At 38.3% G+C, this 20009-nt stretch overlaps 1 protein-coding gene across 3 annotated transcripts in view; it reads right to left on the reverse strand.

Moving 5' to 3' along the window:
* Positions 1-20009, reverse strand: part of LOC117240037 (lachesin-like) — a 262392-nt gene that overhangs the window by 185073 nt on the left and 57310 nt on the right. For all 3 annotated transcript variants that reach the window (XM_033505887.1, XM_033505886.1, XM_033505888.1), the window contains one exon: positions 5606-5730. In XM_033505887.1, the coding sequence (XP_033361778.1) occupies positions 5606-5730 (125 nt within the window). The remainder of the gene's footprint in view (positions 1-5605; positions 5731-20009) is intronic.

Genomic DNA, 20009 nt, shown 5'->3' on the forward strand with positions numbered 1-20009 from the left:
ACTACTGTACACTCACGGACCATACTCTGTGTCCTGGCGACAGGTTTGAGCAAAGCCCGCGGAACGATCGATATAACGATAGATAGATATCCTGATGCTAACTCATTGGTTCAACTTTACGAAGAAAAACACGAATCAGAGCTTGAATACTGGGTTCTTTCATTGTAACGTAATCCGAATAGGAGCAATTGATAGGGGAATTAGTTTAGTAGGATAAGATTTAGAGCTTTAGAGAGAGCACTATCCAAGATTTGGATTCTATTGTTTGCGGAACAATCCGATGTCCTTTGACTATTCGTTGAAATATTTGAAAAGAGCCGAAAAATGAAAGTAAAGCGTTTTAAAGATATTTCGAAATCATTACAAAGAAGAATTTTTTCACGAAAACCAAGTATTTCTATGGTCTAATAAATCTTTGTAATCCAACTAAATTTAAATAAAATATTTCTATTTGTAACGCGTCAAACAGAAAAATATATTTTCCACTAGTTTAGTTCGAACAACACTCATTTCCATCACTGTCTGTAGCAGTCAGTCCGTTCGACTTTCACGCAGGGTAACATCTTAATAATACAACCTGCCACCCCTCCAGTTCATTACCCATTCCTGTAGAAAGGCAGAAGGAAATCGTGGATAACGAACCTCTTGGAAGTTGACGGCGACGATGCCGGTCTGTCTGCCAAGGATCAATTGAAAAATCATTCAGGCTAGTTAATTGGGGAATAATCTGAATAGAACTTAATACAGGCGGAAGAAGAATCGTCTCGCGATGAAAAATTCTGAGGAGTCGCTCGTTTTACTACAGATGAAGCGCTGGGATAAATAAATAACAAAATGGTAGTGAAGTTTATGCTAGGTATCGCTCATGGTACATTGCGTTAAAAAATATTTTCTTTTCTTTTTGCGGGGGGAAATTGCAAGACTATTGCAAGTTTATGAATAGTACTTGAAGAATTTTATCGTTCACTAAAAATGGTTTCGAGCGGGTGCAATATCGTCGAAATGAAAATTTTTTCTATTGCTCGTTACTACTATCTTTAAAATTTGGATATATTTTTAACATCCCATTATCGCTGTATAAACAGCGACAATAGAATAAAATCACTTTTATCTTACACTTTTACAAATTATTTCACACAATAAATTCCACATGAATTATTTGAATATTCCAAGAATTTTATTTGTCACTCCCTTTTTATCATTACGCGTTCCATTATTCATTTTAATATAAATTCCTTACAATATTAATTTTTTAACCAAAATATATCCACTGAAATTAGTTTTCAGTTATTAACACCTAAAATTCCTTCCATGCTCTTTTAGCAAGTTTTACGTATTATTGAAATAGAAAAAATTAAAAGGTGCGGAACACCCGAACAATAAAAGCCGCGAGTAATATTTTATAAAATGTAATGTATGTTATATCAGAAGAGATATCCACGAGTCGTCAATTTCTATGTCTCCAGCTTGTCATGGACAATTTTCTTTCATAATCGTAAAATGAAGGAGCGGACGGAAAGATCATCCTGAGTCAGGATCGAAATATACATTTTCTTATCAGGCATCTCTTCCTCGTCCTATTTCCGTAGAAAGGTCGATCGTTCCGGCCAATCTACCCACGTTACGAGGTCCAGCATCGCATGTAGGCCGTGACCAGTATCGCAAAATAATATCATTAAATCGAGAGATCCCCGGTTAGATGAAGCCTTGATACGCGTCGTGAGCAACTTCGATAACGATCTTGTACAAGCAACCCGAAATTTTTGTCTTCGTAATGTCATGTATCGATTTTTCCCTCAGATAAATATTTAAAGAGTTCTAGTTTGTTTGACTTTCAGTTGATATATGGTTCTCCTAATTGCATAAATCTTTGTATCTATCCATAACGCGAAAATAAAATTCATGTTGTTCTTGGAACTTATTTCTTGGTAATTTTTACGCAAGAATTATTAACGTAGGGGAATATTTGCGTAAAGATCTTTTAATACCTTTGATTATAACATTTCTGAGGAATTTGTAAATTGAGATTAGCGAATTTTGTTCTTGAAAATATTCATCATCATTCCATCTAACGTGGGACTGAAACACCTGATTATTTTCGTTAACAAGCTATCATTTGATTGTCGTTTCTACGATGAATAAGCATAGACGTAACTAACTAGTATAATTAACCATAGCCAATTAGAAAAAAGAAGAAAAACAAGGAAAGAAGTAAAACATTTTCAAATTACGTTCATACGAATGTCTTACGCCGCAGAAGCCAATAAATATAAGGGGAAATTCCTAGGCAATCGACTCTTCTCACTGTCTCTGTATTGACGGCGCAGCGGAACAGCGACAGAGGAATTTTAATACCTTCTTTTCGTGGTACTTTTCTTGTACGATGTAGATATATTCTACTGACAGATGCCTTTTTAGTTATGATTTTCACCACAGACCCATCCGCACAAACGAATAAACGGCCACAGATTCACATAATGCGAATATTTCTACAGCGAATCCTAAGCATTATTGGCGCCATTTGTGATGTCGAACTAGCCCGATCGAACCGTAAAAGAAATTGAGCTTTTCTTGCATCCAGCTTATATTTCTCGAGGCGCGTTAACTTATTCGCGCCGTTGCTGGTTCGTATAATATTCGATGTTCCATTTATGTAAAATTTGTCGTCAAGAGGAAAAGGGTCAAATATTAAATTTTTTAACAATACGTCTTTTGAAAAGTGAAACATTATACTAGAAATAAGGAAAATATATACCATGAATTATATTCCACCATGTGGTTATAGCACTAAACGACGATTCAAGGATTTATAAAACGATCCAGGTTAAGGAAAAAGACTAGGGACTGCGAATCATGAAAATAGCAGCCTGTTCCCTATTCACCATATAACATGTCGAAAATTCGCGTCGGTGTAGTTGTAAAATCGATCTAACGACGAATAAACTTATAAATGTGACCACGATATCGGATCACGTCGACAACGATACCGAGGCGATCCCGGATACGACGAGTGGCGAGCCGGATGATCGTAAGGTAATCGCTTGGTCTCGCTTCGAGGGTGCGAGCTGACCGGTTTAAGTGCGTGTATAGCGATGTCACTTCCCGCGGTGATTTTCCATGAAACGCCGAAGGCCAATCAGATAACATTGTATGAAAGAACCACCGCTAGGATTCTTTTGGTGTCTCTTCATCATAGAGTCTCACCATCATATTTCAAATTATCCGGTTTGGAAAATGAAGTATTTTATTTAAGGCGACAACAAAATTTTTGTAATACAATTTGATTCTTTTTCCTTCGATGTAATTGCGTTACGCTATTTAATGAATAGTAAACCGACTAAACATTGGAGTGGAAAGATTCATCCAGGTTAGAGGATACGATTTGGTCGATCTAAGCGGGTGTTTAGCGGTGTCGATCCCTAGGCGACGTTCCCACGGAATACTAAGGGCCGCTAGGGGTCGCTATACGACTCGTAAGAAGGGTTGCCCGCTAGAAGCAACTTGTATAACGAGGTATAGAATCACTTCACGCCCTCTGATCGTTGACAAACCGTCGCCGTCTTTATAGTGCTATTAGATGTTCTCAGGATCCTATCAAAAGGATTAAATGTAATCACCCTTAAAGGGGGATTTCTCTTTAGATTATTTTTACGAGTCTTATGTAATTTTACGAGTCTAAAAGAGTAAAATTTAGATAAACGTCTCTCATATTTTTAAGCGTGGACGATATAATTAAAGTTGGCTATTGGAGGAAAAAGATCATCGATATAGGTACATTCGTTGATTTAATTCGATACCTTCGAGTAATTTACATTTGCTTTTTCTATCCACGTGGATTAATTATAGAACGAACGTAACCTCTTTATTTTTAATATTATGTTTTCTATACTTAACAAAGGTTGTTGGTTTACGATCTGACGAACTTTAATTAAAATGCACAAAGTTTGACTTCTCTTGCTCATTAGTGACTGAAGATGAGGATATTTTCATAACCGCATCTTCGAGACCAACAAATACACGGAGAACACGGAGAAACACGTCACGAGTTCTTGAATTGACGAAATAATTTCAACTAATTAATCTCGAGATAAGGTATTGTAATCAAATATTCCATGAAATAAATTCCATCTTATAATATACTAGTTTTCGTGAATTTGTCAATTTTCCAAATTGCAATTCCATAAGCCGGAAGAAGTATTAGCGATTTGCCTCGTTTCAGTAATCGATTTCCACGTATCCTGCTTCTTCGCTCTGAACGTGCACGTAAAATTAAAGTTTCGAAGATTCACGTAGTACTAAAGAAAAGTCACCGCGTCCTAAACGCATCGAAGGATCCTATCGAACGGATTCCGAATTTAAGATTCGAGAAACGGCAAGAAGACGACGACACGACGACCCTTACGCGACGTACGAGTTGGCGATAGTCCAGAAGATGCCAATTCAATCTTCCTCCCTACTGCGGATGGAAAATTTCAGGTGGCCGACGAACTTCGTCGTCCGTTTCCTCTTCTATGCCCCCTTCTAGCCACTGCAGTCCTTTGAGTATGTTTCTTCCTTCTTTTCAACAACTCGTTTCTAAGCATCTGCCTTGGCATTTCTTAACAATCATACTCGCGAATAACACTGGTGTCGAGTGCAGCTATATACTTCCTTTTTCAATTTATTTAGCTCTTGGTAGTTAATTATATCCTTCGAATCATATAAAAAGTTGCTGGGCAGTCGAATCTTTGTTGAATTGTACGATCTAAGAGATCTTTACGAGTATCGAGTTGAGATCTATGCATTATCTAATAGTATATGTGTTTATATTTTAAGTTTAATTTTTACAATGTGTTAATTTAACGCCAAGATAAGATTAAATTTCTTATAAATTCTTGAATTTTTGGGGAACAGCTTTCAATACGCAGCATCGCGTCATTAAAACATTCCTTGTCCTTGATATAATTAATTCAAGATACCAAACACTTCTCGATATATACGGTAACCGACATCTCTAGCGAAACTCGTTGCCTAAATATCCTTTTTCATCGCGTAAAAATTCGTAAACATTCGGACTAAAAACGCCCGCTGAGAAAGCAATTAATTTATTCACGTGCAGGATATGAGTGCACCGAATGAGAAAATTATTCAAGAACACCTTCTTCCTACCACCAGGATACGCGCGTATATCTCAGCTCGTTCACGAAGCTTCCCAGCGTTTCACGTAGAGCGCGCTTCGATTTTAACGAGCTCCTTCATTGATGAATCGCGTTCATCAAAGCTCCGCACGATTTCAGCTCGATCTCGTGATCTAACGACGCCACGTAATCAGCGTCGAGCTAACGGAGAACTTCCGAGGCGCCTGCTGCCACTTACTTAGCATACATCGCGACGCTCGTCGCGTCCGACGGGCTAACGCGTTTCTCATCTCAAAACACGCGGATCTTCCTTGCTACGATTGCGAACGTGCCGCCGCCCTCCAGAAACTTCGCCCTGCACATTTGTTAGACGTCGCACGTTTATTGGCTCGTGCTTTGTACGAAATATTCCAAGTAGAAGGAAATTTCGCGAAGTAAGTTTTAAGGCGCGCTATAGCAAATTTGTAGAAATGAATACGTTTATTTACCTTGTATGGCCCCAAGTCCTTGACACTGCAGGCTAATTTTACAGTACGTCCTGCTGGCACTGTGATATTTCCTATTTCATCAATGAACTCAGGATCCGGTACGCTGGTAACTGAAACAACTGTAACTGAAACAAAATAAAACGACTGTTAACATAATGTTGATGCAGGCTTGAATATTTAATTAAAAGAAGTTTTCTGCTTTAGATAAAATTGTCAGCCGCAAATCTATTAATTTATACATCTAACAAGACAACTCCAAACTCGGCCTATGATCGCAGAAGGGAGAAACTTCTTTCTTTTCGACGGAGGTCCGCGAGTGACTAGTATTTCCTACGAAAGTTGGATTGCACAGAAAAAGGAGAGATCGATCGATCGGAGAAGAGAGGCAATGTCTACGTGGATGTGTGGATGCGCTTTGAGTTATAGGAGGCCGCCGCTCGGACTGACAGCCTAGTTATTGAATACAAAATGCAATTTTTCAAGTCTGCCGCGCGGTACATCTACTCACAGCCAGTCTTGAAAAGTAACAGACCGTCCTTCTCGCGAGGAACTGATCGAATCCTCGCCACGATTTCCAGATACACTCGTCTCGTCCAACCGGTACCAGCGATCCATCCTGAAATTCGCGATCGCGTCTTCTTCGTTGAATAGCATTATTTCATGGAGTACGTTCTATGGGAGAAAGAACGAACAAGAATACGAACTGATGCTACGTGGTCAAAACGAGTTTCGATGTTGAAAGATAATGACGTTATTCAAGGCATGGAATGGTTTCAAATTCGAAAGGAGAAGAAGAAGAAATGTTTCCTCCATTTATTTCTAATAGAGTAGTTGAAAGGAAATTTTTAAAGAAAGAGATTAGAGTAAACATTAATGGTAAGTTGCTGTGCGGAGGACCTTTCTGAAAAGTATAAAATGATTGTGGGGGAATTTTAAATGGAAACAGTGACGTAAAATTTATTTAAAAATTCATTCTGAAATCTGACCTGGTTTTCATGCATTGAAATTTAACACGTGGCAAATTTCAAAATTTCTTCGTTAATAAACGCTGTATGAAGTCAATAAAAATCAATAAATCCTCTCAAAGAAACATCAAGATTCGCTTAGAATTTCTTGTGAATTCCTGCAGAAGATACTCGATAAACAAGAAGGCCGATTTGCGAAATACACTTACCGATTCTTTAACATCTAAGCGCGTCGTTCAAACGTTATTATGAATTACACGCTGGAATACGAAATATCGATCTATGAAAGGGGTGGCGGAGACGTAGATACGAATGGCTGGGCAAGAGGCAAACGGAACTAGCAAAAATGAGAAAGATCATTACCTCTGAAGAAACCCGCCATTCTAAAGAATTCCCTACAGTGAGAGAACGCTAGTCTCGAGAGTTCGAACGCGATTCCTCTAACGATCTGTACAGTTGCATCTGTATTCCTCTACCCTTCGCGTTTACCTTAAACTCTGTCCCAAACCTCAGAAGCAAATCCTCTTGCTGTGTCAAGACATCGAACGAAGATTTACTCCACGTGTCTTATGCACGTCTCATTTCTCTAACTTTGTGTCCCATTTTTTGATACGTTGAACGTTAATATCTAACGAGTTAACGATGCGGATTTTTCAAGTTAGGTTTGAGTTTGAGAAGCGGTGGGATATATATACAGCTATATAATTGTAACTTTTGTAACTTAGGTTTAACTCAAACTATATAAAGTTCTTAATCGTATACTGTAGGTAGTCGTATCAATAAATTGGCATCCACGCTAAATTAAAATTTAAAGAAGATTGGATAACTGTAAAACATTTGAGTACAACGGTATTATACAAATTACAAAATAGAATATACTGAAAATAGCACAATTAAATCATGTATTATACATTCCATACAACTCACCGACAAACCAAGAACCACGATCTCACAGAATACTTCCGACGCTCTGCTGTAAGAATCCGTTCCCTGTCCGGAGCACAAAGCGTTACGATACTTGTTTACAACGGCGTCCATAAAAATAAATGCAGAACAGCGTGGTCGTCCACGCAGAGAAGCCACGTTCCGGGTTCTCATGTAGCCTAGATTTACATGCGCGTATACACGAGCAAATAAATGGAACGGAAAGAAAATGGAGAAACACGAGGGGAGGAAAAGGTGAGTTCTAAAGGTAACTCCAAGTAACTGCCGCTTGCCAACCGTGCAGGACCTGCGCTACTAGGAAATTCTCTTTGGGCCACTGCCATCGACTTCGCTATGTACCGGGCCAAAGGAGCCATCGCTCGTGTACCTCTGCACGCGTGTACCTTCGTCTGAGACTGTATTTTCAACTTCCCTACCTTCGACGTAGCATGTGCTTCTCGCGGCCAGGCTCATCCTGATCTTCACAGTTCATAACGACTGCAAACTTCAAAGAAATCAAAGATTCATATCGAACGGAGGTTAAATGGCTGCTCCAGCAGAACAGGCTTCATTAAGAATAGAAATTTCCTTGAATTTTTATGGAATACGAGCGTAGTTTTACGTTGGTAAGTATTCTTCGTTCGTTGTTAACAAGATAATATTGTTCTCGTTTGACAATAGCAGAATATGTCTGGTACTCTTTATGTTTATATATTTCCAATTTTCGCGTAGAATAATATGACAAATAGAAATCAATAGACAAACATTATCAAAGGAATGAAGCGTGGTCATATAGCTACGAAGCTCCAAGTACTTTTTACGCGCTTCTAATTAAATCTACTTGCAGTACGCATTATTATATACCAATAATTAGCGCGCGCGAGAGAAAAGGAGTAAGAGAGAGAAAGAGTGAGAAAGCGTCTTCGCTTTGATTAGTTATCATGAAACTATTTGTTATAATGCAATAGAAAATTGATGAAGCGAACGATTCTAATTATTGAAGAAACTTATGATTCTATCTTCGCTCCTTTACGTGAAATATAAATTATGGCACTTATTAATTTAATCTTTAGAATGACTTAACCACGTAACGATCGAAAATTATTAACTCATAAAATTTTACTAGAAAAAAACTTACACCTTCTCCGACTGCGAACCAAGCAGTCTCTTTTCACGCGATTCCATCAACAACCAATAATTGACCTATCAATTAGATGTCAATCAGCAAATTTCTGAAAATACATAAAAAACGAAAAGGAGAAGAAGCAAAACGAAGAAGTCGAGGTCAAATAGAAGATTACGAGCGCGATCATTACAGTTTGGAAGAAAAGATAAAGAATAAAAAGAGAAGGAAAGTGTGATTCAAGCAAGAATCTCGTCATACTTAGCAGAGAAAGCCTTAGGGGAGATCGTGAAGTATTAATTACGGGTAAAAGTAGTCCGACACGAGCCGTAGCTTCTATCACGGGATAATTAAAATACGATGCCTGAGTATCGGCTGTCGTTCGAATTAACGAGCGCCAAGAGAGCGGTCAAAGCGACCGAAAGAAGGGTGCTCAGCGAAAGAAGTGGCTTCTTCGAGACCACGATCCGTCAGAAATCGTAAAGAGCTCCCAAGATCCGAAACGTGACGCGTTTCGCGCCAATAGCCAACGCCTTCCGTTAATTGGAGCAGCCTTGAGCGGACGAAAGTGAAAAATATACAAGATCGAGAAACACGATAGCTTTCACGACCAATATACAAACATTTACATACACCTAGATGTGCATGTATGTCTGTGATATTTTGAGCATGTCAACTTCCACGAAACGTGCTTAGCTGATTAAAGTTTGAGAGATTCCTTCATTACATGGCTCGAGTGGTTTTGTGAATTTTAATTAATACATACGCGAGGCGACCGCACGTATCATGAGAGAAAAATCGCTCTCGAACTAGCTATCTGACTTCTAGAAGATTATTAATTACGTAACGCAGCAGAAAACCACTTCTGTCGTTCTGATGGAACTGGTGATTAGAGAATGCTTTTCGAGAGTAGCAAAATTGCGGAATGTCTTCAACCTGTGTTTCTTTCGTTGAGATGTTATTTCAAGAGAGTTATTATTGCTGGAGGCCGATGGCACAATTTAATTGTCATATCTGGATTAGAGGTGACGTGGAAAGGAATATTAAATCACCATACAAATATAAGTAATAGCGTACATCGAACACCGCTTGTAAATTTTTTTAATTTTGGTATCTTGAGCAATGTGCTGAATTTTAATACAATTACAACAAATTAAGTTTGCTTTTAAACTCTACCTCTTTTGCGTTCGAAATTTATGACAAATTATAAATAAGAGAAACTGTCAGAATTGTGGCAAAAGCTTCCCTAATTTGAGTGACCGATCTGTAGTTTCGCTACATCTGGCTGTTTCGAAATTAAATTGTTTCATTTGAATATAAAAATTCTTTGCTTAAATTTCAAAATCACTTATTGATTATTAAAATGGTGTATAAGGTTAAATATATAGGATTATAATATAAGATAGATAAGGTTATATAATATGATGTTGAAAACTGCCAATGGTATACTGACATATCCTTATTGACCAGAGTGCATTTACGTCATTGCCCCCTTTATTCCCTTTATTAATTTTATTCTATAGTTATATATATATGTCGGGTTCACATTATGATTAAGGATAGGGGCGTGAAGCGAATTTTCATTTGGATTAGACATTGTTGTTATGCAATAGAGAAAATATTTACTAGTGTAAATATGATTATTACAGAATTTGTCAAATAACCGTGGTAATTAGATACTTGAGATGCTAATGACAATGATCTTACGTTCAATAACGAATCCGCGGTCAGCGGGATAACCAAATGCGCTTTCTTCCAAAGTCCAAGTTGTACTCAACTTGCTTGTCTACGGTACAAGTATTACTGAACTAACTCTTTGTTAAAACGTAAAATATCCACCAAGCGTAAAGACGCTATGTATCTCGCTAATGCGACCTCACGAGAGAATGACTTTCTGTCACGATAATACTGCAGAGGAGAACTATGATGGGATGTATCTAAGGAGACGAGATCATCGGATTCATCGAGAAAAACCTTCGTTCGGAAAGTGAGGGAAACAGACGTTCCTGTTAATTGGTTAATTCCTATATTGGTGGTTAAAGAAGGATGCTAACCTCCTTTGAGAGAAAGTTGCTAGGGGGAAGCATCGTTCGTGAGAAAAGCAAATTTCCCGTATCTTCCCGTAGTAGGTGGTAGATTTAGGGACTGTTAAGATAAACACTGTTAGTCCGTTTGGAGGACTTTAGTTAACTAAATCCTAAGATTTATAGCGGCTCCTCAGGCTAGCTGAACATGTACTGTGGAGATGCATTGACATCTCCGACAGAAACCGTTGAAATGTTTACTGTCGCGTGCGGCTACAACTATTTCTTGCCTACGGCCTATGCGGTCCGTACGGACAGCGCGCGGCCAGCGCTGACCATCGCTGTGGACGGAGTACTTTTTCGCTAGACTGGACTCTGTTGATTGACTATTCAAAGCACAAATCGTAATAAGTTATAGTAATTCTATTGCACGAGATTAAATGATTCAAGAGCGTTATTTTTTAATATTAATTATTTATTATAAACATTGAAATTTACAATAAACTAGAATTTGGGTAATAAACTAGAAAACAATAAACTAGGAAACTAAATTTAGTAAATATAACACAAGTTAATAATTCAGTTGTGTGTGAAAAATTTCAAAATAATTATCGATACATAATCCGACATCGCATTTTCTGCATTCGTATCGCGTGTCGCTCCTTCTCTTATTTTTCACACAAACAACACATTTTCTTCTTGATAATTGTGTTGTGCCGGCACGATTAGGGCATTTTGATGGAAAATGGCTATCAATTAAACGAAATGGTAAATCCTCAGACTTTTTCTTTCCTCCTCCTGGCATGCTTCTACGTTGAAGATATTTTCGTAAAATGTCTCTTATCAACGCTAAATGAAATTCACTAAATTTTTGTTTCGAAGCAGTAGATTTTTGATATAAAATATATGCATTATATATAAGGAATACATTTATATTTACCTCACACAAACGTAATAGTATTACTTCTGAGGTGTTCGGAAAAATTGACAAACGCATATATGCGTCCTTAGTCCATGCCGGACACTTACAGAAAACGCATATATGTGTCCTTAGTCCACACCGATAGCTTTTGCCAGACGCATATATGCGTCCATAGCATTCTAAAGGTTAAGGAGAGCTATAGAATTACTCCATCCCTATGTTCGGTAAAAACGTTCATCCCGTGACCGCGGCTACGTTCAGCGACTCGTTATCGCCTGGAGCCCAAGCTCACTATCACAAATCTCGAGCAATTATAATCGAGTTAAATTATAGAGACTAAAGTATTGGGGGTTTTTCGAAGAATTCCAAAGGGAAGGTCCCGGTGTTCTTTCATCTCCGACACATATATATATACACGTTATTCCAGACTTCAAAATAGACAATTAAGTGCTGTAAAACAAGACTGCAAAAGATTCATATTAAAAACGTTTTAATTAAAAAAAGAAAATTAAGTCCGGTAGGGGAATCGGACTGCCTGGCACGGCGCGATCTGACATGGCCGCACACCGCTCCATTAGGGGTTGTATTGTGCGCGGGGAGGGGGGGGGGTCGCTCGCACCGATTTCCGGGCCTCTCTCGATCGCAGCCGGGATGGTCATCGTGTAGGTTTTAGTTGGTTGGAGTCCGGCACTACCACACCGTTTTTCCCAGAAGCGGCCTGGTGTCTGTGCGGATTTCCTCCACGTTAAAAAAAAAGATTGTTTTATCTCTATATTTCGTAAGTACATTACCCTAAACAGAATATTCCGGACGAAATTTTTCACACACAGCGCGCGTTCTCAAATTGTTTATGCAATTCATAAAACGCCTTCAACGACGTGCGCGCGAATTATCAAATAGTGTGCAGGAGCACAATGTACCGTGCGTTACAAGTAGCAGAAAAAAAGATTTTTATTTCTCACGGCGTCGCATTCGAGGCTTTTCCAAACGGGATCTGTTGATAGAAAGAATTGTGCAAATATTGTAACAAATGCATGCTGTAACAAATAGCTATATTCTCGCGCGTATCCAGTATGATATAAAACCAATAGCGCGGCGTGAAACAATTTTTGCATTCCCGACCTGACGAAAGAAAGAATGAAGCTCTGTGAAGCCAGCTCGTATATACTCATTCACGTTCGATGTGTTTTTCTAATAATTTTTATACGCTTCGACGATTAATATCTATATTTATATCGGTATGTGATTGATCATTTTTGGTCGATTACTTATTGCAAAACGAATATGATACTTTTTATGTAACTCTTTAGTTGATGCAATCGTTGATGCATTCTATGACTACACTATCATATTAACCAATTGTAATATGAATTTATCAGCTTTCGCTAAATTTGAGCTTTATTTAGGAAGAGGTGGAAGCACGGTGTGCCAAAAGTTTTTGCTTTGATATTACTGCAAGAAATCGCTGACTTGCCACGTCTGGTTCTATTTAACTTAGATTTATCGCTTACAGGAGGAATAATGTGTGTCTTTAAAAATAATTATACCTCACGCAGTTAGTGATAATAGAACGAAGAAACAATTATTTAAAATATACTTAATCCACGCTATAATAATAAGCATTTTTCTTTAATAAATCGTATGCGTTATATTCACTTTATTCTTATATGAAAATCTTACTATTTCAATATGTGTAATCGTATATCTTACAAATCATATTACAAAATAAAATTAAACTCGAATTACCATGGCGTCGCTATGACGAACAAGTTATCACATTTAACAATTAAATCCTGCCAAGTTCCCAAAATTCAGATTCAAAGGTAAATTCCTACAAAGGCTGTATCGTGTTACCTTTGAAACGTTGCTACCAATCCAAAGGAATGTAGTTGTTTTAATTAACAACTTCTTCGCAACAACTTCTCCGACTTCTCCGAACAGGTCGTTGTCAATGAGTTATTATCACGGCATTAAAGAGCTTTCTTGCGTTTTGACAAGCGTTTGTCAAGCGTGTAAAGAAGGTAGTAAATCTGAAAAGCTGTTCTCACGTTGTGAATACGACTGACGGTGTGTTCTAACGCATGGAACGGCTGCAACGAAAGTCTATACCGAGTACCGACGACATGCACGACGCGGCGCGGTGCTTTGAACAGAGAGAAGCGTGAAGGAGTAGCAGAAGCAACAGTTTATGTCAATTTTCCGCTCGAAGGAGAGCGGGGTTCGCGACGAGACGGGCCGACTATATCGTGCTTGCTCGTAAGCGTGCGTGCCAACGCACATGTATCCTCCTGAAAATATCGCTGTTACGGAAGCAATAGGCAATCGAGCGTGTGAAATATTTTCACGTGTAAACGTGTCCGCCGTGTGACGGGCAACCTTGTTATTTCAACTTTAGTTATTCAACTTCCTATGGCACCGTTTCTCTCTCTCTCTTTCTCTCTTTCTCTCTTTCTCTCTTTCTCTCTTTCTCTCTCTTTCTCTCTCTCTCTCTCTTCCTCTCTCTCTCTTTCTCTCTCTCTCTTTCTCTCTCTCTCTCTCTCTATTTATCTATCTACCTACCTATCTATTTCTCTCTGTCTCTATCTCTCTCACCCCCTCCCTCTCTTTCTGTTTCTATCTTCCTCTCCTTCTCGTTTTTTCGCACTTTCTCTCTCTGCATTATTAATAATCGACTTGTATTTTAATTTTGCCTCGATCTTCGCTAAATACGTACAATTACTGGAATATGAGAAAGATTTTTTGATTGAATTTTGTATTAATTAAGCTTAATATTTAATTAACTAAACTTAATTAAAATTAATATCAAAATCGACTCTATATATTTTAATGAGATTTAGATTCGATTTTAAGACACATCCGAACGTACGTATAACGTCTCAATCCGTTTAACTTCAAATGAAAATTGAATATTTGGCAGATCTAGCCGATGTATTGATCAGTTCTGTCAATAAATATTCTTCGTTATCCAATATAGACAGTCTTTCTTCAAGACATAATTGTAACAACGAATATATTGACGACACTAAGTGAACTAGTGTCCAGGTCCATACATAGGAAACGGATTAAATTTTTTAAGGAAAAATAAATACCAATAATTTCTTTAAAATTCATTTCTTAAAATAGAAATCGTCTTTTCAAAATATAGACAAACTTTTATACTACTACTAGGAATACTAACAAAATTAATTAATGAATATTTGAAATTAGGAAGGTTTACACATAACAGAAACTAATTAAAATAATCTGAACTTCAAGTATAAGTTAAACCGGATCGCTTACCAAAACCAAATGAAGCTTAGGCGGTGCTGGAAACTTAGCTTGTAAAGTTAATTAATGACTAACTGAAAGACTTCAAAATCTTGTTGCTAGATATTTGTTCGATGTCTGATATTATAGACGCAATGAAACTATTCCCTTGAGAAGAGTTCAATTACTACTTAAAATCTTAAGTATTGGTGCAAATAGATTGACTAATTTTTACCTTTTCTCATCAAGACTAATCTATTTCAACTTTCTAGAAACACTAATATTCCCATTAGCTCGCCTGAAAATCGTTCTTCTGTAAAGTCTCGACACTCTTACTACACATTGATCATCATACAAAATTTCTCGTTGCCCGGATCAAATTTAATTTTCGGACAAAGAGTAACAAAAAGCAAAAAATTAAAAAAATAATGTCGATCGATCTAAGGACTATCTACGGTGCACGCAAATAGAAATCTTTAATTGACAACAAGTGAGGAAAGATGCGGCACCGTAATCGAATATTCTCGTTTTCAGAATTTCATCGCGACCAGATCGCGAGCCGATTCCGATTCGGCTTAAAAGGTGATTAGAGCTGGGATATATCCGGCAATCGTCAGAAATGCATGATTCTTTTTGCATCCGATTATGCGATCGAAAGGAAGAAAAAAGATCGATTGTTTCGTTAGTTTCCCCGGTATTCACGTTTCCGCCAACATCGCGGTAGGAAGTCCGAACGAAATCCGAGATAAGGCGCACATGCACATGCATAGCCTCGCGACTCTCTCAGAGATACGAAAGTTTACTGTGGAAGCGAGCGCGTGTTCAGCATTTGCATATACACGGTGTCCTGGCCAAGGACCCTGCTTCTTTTCTCGCTTTTCTTCCACCGTGGTTTCGCGAGAAACATTTTGCACGCGGCAACTTGCGAAGCTTTAAAGTGTGCATTCGGCTGTGCGAATGAGAACCCTTTTACTTTTCCTAACTTTCGTCTCTTATTTCTTTCCCTTTTTCTTTATTTGGGTTCCCAGATTTTGAAACCGTAGAGTGGAAATCGTACTATATGCCTCGGTTTCTTCCTTGCTTTGTTCGTATTTTATCGTCCTAAGCTGAGATATACCCAATTTAAGCGAATATATTCAGTTGTTTCTCACGTTATTGGAAGTAACAAAAAAGTTAGTTAAAACGTTTTATCGTTCGTAACGAGAACATTGAAAAAAAGATAATCATACTGGTCGAATTTTTAATATTGTCTGTTCACGTAGCAAACATTAATGAAAACATGTTATTTATGCATGCTACGGTGTATAGAATATTCATGAAGTTATTTATAGAAAAATCCTGATGCACGTAACATGCTCTATTGACGTGAACGTAAACACACGACTTCAATTTTTTATCGTTTAAGAAGGATGTATTCGCACTCGAATGCGGAAAATAATTATTATATCATGAAGGACGAAAATAAATCTAAATTGTGTTTACCTTTGATTTACGTAGGAAGTGTTCGATTCGTATCAAAAATAAAAATAGATAGAGTTTAAAATGAAATATACGTAATAGAGGTGAATACTACCTCTTTTGTATTATTCTGCATTATGTATCATTATTATTATTACTGACAAATTATGAGATATTTTCGTAAAAATATAACAACGCAATTTAATTTGCTCAAACTCTAGAGTACAAAATTTGTCTAAGTACTGAGAAGTTACAATTCACACTGTTACATTTGGCACAGTTACATTTAACACTGCTTCGTCTAACGCTGCTTGAGGCTTGCGAGAGGTAGCCGAATCCAGAAGGAACAGAATTCCAACGATAAAAAATTGTCGTACGAAGAACTTGTCTCTTGATATCAGTGGGACGTATTCCATCATCGAACCCTGATGTTTCATTTGATTTCATCTCAACAAATCCATCGTTGTAACCACCTCGTTTCTTTTTTTAATCGTAAGCTTTACACACACAGACAGACGAGTTCGCATCATTCTCGTACGCGGATTACACTTCGTACGAACACAGATATCGTTTTTATCCAAACGCCGTCGTGCCGTCTGGCCATCTTCACATCCACTTTATCTTGATTCGACTGTGTATTTTCCAACGATGCGTTCTTCCCGACGGCTTTTTCCCCATCCACCGAAAAACTACGTTCTAGGGAATTCGGCGCGAGCGTGCGAATGTACACGTGCACAGGAAAGATTTTCGAGAGCTGAATTTTTCAATGCCAACAACAGCTCAGCTGGCTGGTATGACGAACACGTGAACGGTTTCTCTTGTCGCGTCAATTCGATCTCCAGTAAATGTTTCTTTTTTATCGAACACGCTCGAAATACCAGATAGTATAGATCATCTTGTGATATGAATTTAATATATTGGACAAATGACAATTAGAAACGAAGTCCTATTTGTATTTCATATGATTTAATTGAAATTTAATTTCAATTCTATTTCAGCTTAATTTAATTTTCGAGAATATATTGAAAATGTGCCTCCCTCGGGTTTATAGATATTTTATTATAGCTGATTGAATAATTATGTCAAAACCGTGAAAATAGTTGACGATGGGTGTAAATAATTTAAATTAGAATTCTTGGTGCCGATATCTGTATCAATATTCCATGCGTTATATGTTAAAGTTAAAATACTGAGCGCGCATGAGCCAAAATCGATAAAATGCAAGCTCCATCATTATCGACATCGACCACTTCCGTTCAACTGTCGCGGATTAGACAAAAGCACGGAAGGGTGGCTAAAATAAATTGTAGAAATGCTGATATGTTGAGTCGGCTCAATCGAATCAGAAGCTCGAGGAGGTAAGATCTAACCACGTTCCTCCTTTCAAAGAAAGATGGTCTGACAAATGACAGCGGTCTGTCTATCCTGAGACCAATGAGTCGTCCTTATCAGCTGCTTCTCCGCGCAGCCTCTCGATTTTTCCGGTGGAAACGGCAAAAAAACCGGTCAAGTCTATCTATCGATATCACTTCTCTGCCATGGTGGTAGACTGATGATGGAAAAACAACACCAAGGGTAGATAAACTGTTACCTTTTTGTCACGTGATATCATTGTCCGTGAAGATTAAACGGCCGTAATAAAGAAATAAAAAGCGACCAGTGTTGAATGACGATTAACTATAATCGCCCTATCCTCGTGCGGGTAGAAGCGATTTCGGTGATTATTTGGTTGATAGATCTTTAAATTTAATTGCATACCAATATAACTTTATCGATTGTTTTTACGATAAAAGTATTTATCAAATTAAATATTCGCAACATGAAATCTTCAAAGTTAAGGAAAGCAAGTACCATGCTGTTTCCAAGAGAGAAATCCAAACTTCTCGAAATCGTGACAAAATCTCGAGCCAAAATACAAGGTTTAAGAAAATATGTTCTACGGTTCAACGAAGACCATCGCCCGAATCGCATTTTCTCGAAATACCCACCCATAATCGCAAAAAGATAAAGAAGCTATCCAACTGCATCGGCCCACCTTGAATACGATGCTTCGTTACCCACACGATATCTTCCCAGCTCGCAGGATCCAATCAGACCTCGAGGATCCAAGAGCAAAAGGAGAAACTAAAAGCGGCGGGAAACTGCAATTCCCGGTTTCATTTGAGGGCTTCCGGAAGCTCCGTGTAACTTCGTGCCCAATAACACTTACATCAATAACCCATCTGCGAGATCTCGTATCCGCGGTACGTATCTGCGAAAAACAGTCGAAAGCATCCCCGTGCTTGTGCCAGGCTTCCCCTTATCTACTTCAAAATCACAGGCATTCCACGTATTAAAGCAGGCCGTTATACTCTTGCCACGATCCTCCACCTGCCCCAACCTCTTTTCTCTCCTTCCTCCTCTTTTTTCTCCAATCTTTTCCCTTCTTTCTCCGGGGCTCGCTCTTATTTCCCACCTTATCGGTTCAGATCTCATAAATTTCACGGAAAACGCGATTAAGCGGCCCCAGGTTGCGCCCGGCTTCACCTACCTCCGCCTACCACCATCCACCCCCTTTTCCGGCGAACCGCCAACCCCCTTGGCGACCCTTCCAATCTAAGTATTCAAATGAGAGGACTCCACCCCTCCTTCTACCTCGTATAGCTTTTTACAATCGCCCCCTACATTCCCCTTCTTGTTATAACCACCCTCCATCCTTCCCCTCAGGAGACTACTGGTGCCACGTAAAGGTGGAAAGCTGCGAATAGTAAGAAAAGTAGCTGGGACACTTGTATATCTATGTTATGAATGCGTAAAGGACTCGCAAGAATATCTAACAAAAATGTAAATAACGAAGCAGCGATGATAAAGCCTGGTATTTAAATTTATAGTAGCGATGTTTTCAACAATGGAAGTAGGTTTTTTTTGTCAAAAAGAGATTAGCGATGAGTAACGAAGATAAAAATGAAAACGCAATATATCGTAAAATACCAAGATGACACGGTGCAACAGAATTTCCATCAACTCCCTGAAAACAAAGATCGACGAGAGGTCACGTCTACGATGTACTATTTTCGCAACAAGGGAATTGCGACGAAGAGAGAAACAAAGGACTCGTCCATGAAAAGATGTTCCAGAAAAATATCCTCGACACCGAGGGCAAAACGCGGTATTATTTTACACGCGACAGGAAGAAGCAACGAAACCGAAACGAAAAAGAGCAGAAGTAAAAATGTGAGAGAAAAGCTTAGTAATATCGATAAAATTTCGACAAAGTCTTAAGAGAGACTACTTTTATGTTTGCGAAAGAAATAGGAGAGCAAAAGAGGTCTCGCTGAAAAAATATATCTCGTATCAAAGGAAGAATGAAACTGGATATTAAAACAAAAAGGATATTGGAAGAACGAAACGATTCTATTCCGCGGTGATATCTCCACGATCGCTGGGAACGTTCGAAATAGGTCGTAATTAATATGTCCGGGACGTAACGTAATTGAAACGATGGAGGAAATTGTGAACTTTAATGTAGGCATTACAGAGAAAAGTTGGCTTTCTCGGATTTCGCGCGTGAAAACGCGATATCATTCTCTAATGAGAGCCGGTGTGTTTAAAGATACAACAGAAATAATGAGAAGGGACTTCGATACGAGAAAATCGGGATACATTATGGTAACAAAGGAACGGGGGGAACCCAGGCAAACTGAAAGATTAGTTCGGCTTAATAAAAGACCGGATTTAATTTTCGTCCGATACAATTATAATA

This window comes from Bombus vosnesenskii, unplaced genomic scaffold (genome assembly GCF_011952255.1).
Source record: "Bombus vosnesenskii isolate JDL3184/JDL3185 unplaced genomic scaffold, Bvos_JDL3184-5_v1.1 scf7180000014535, whole genome shotgun sequence".
NCBI classification, from domain to species: domain Eukaryota; kingdom Metazoa; phylum Arthropoda; class Insecta; order Hymenoptera; family Apidae; genus Bombus; species Bombus vosnesenskii.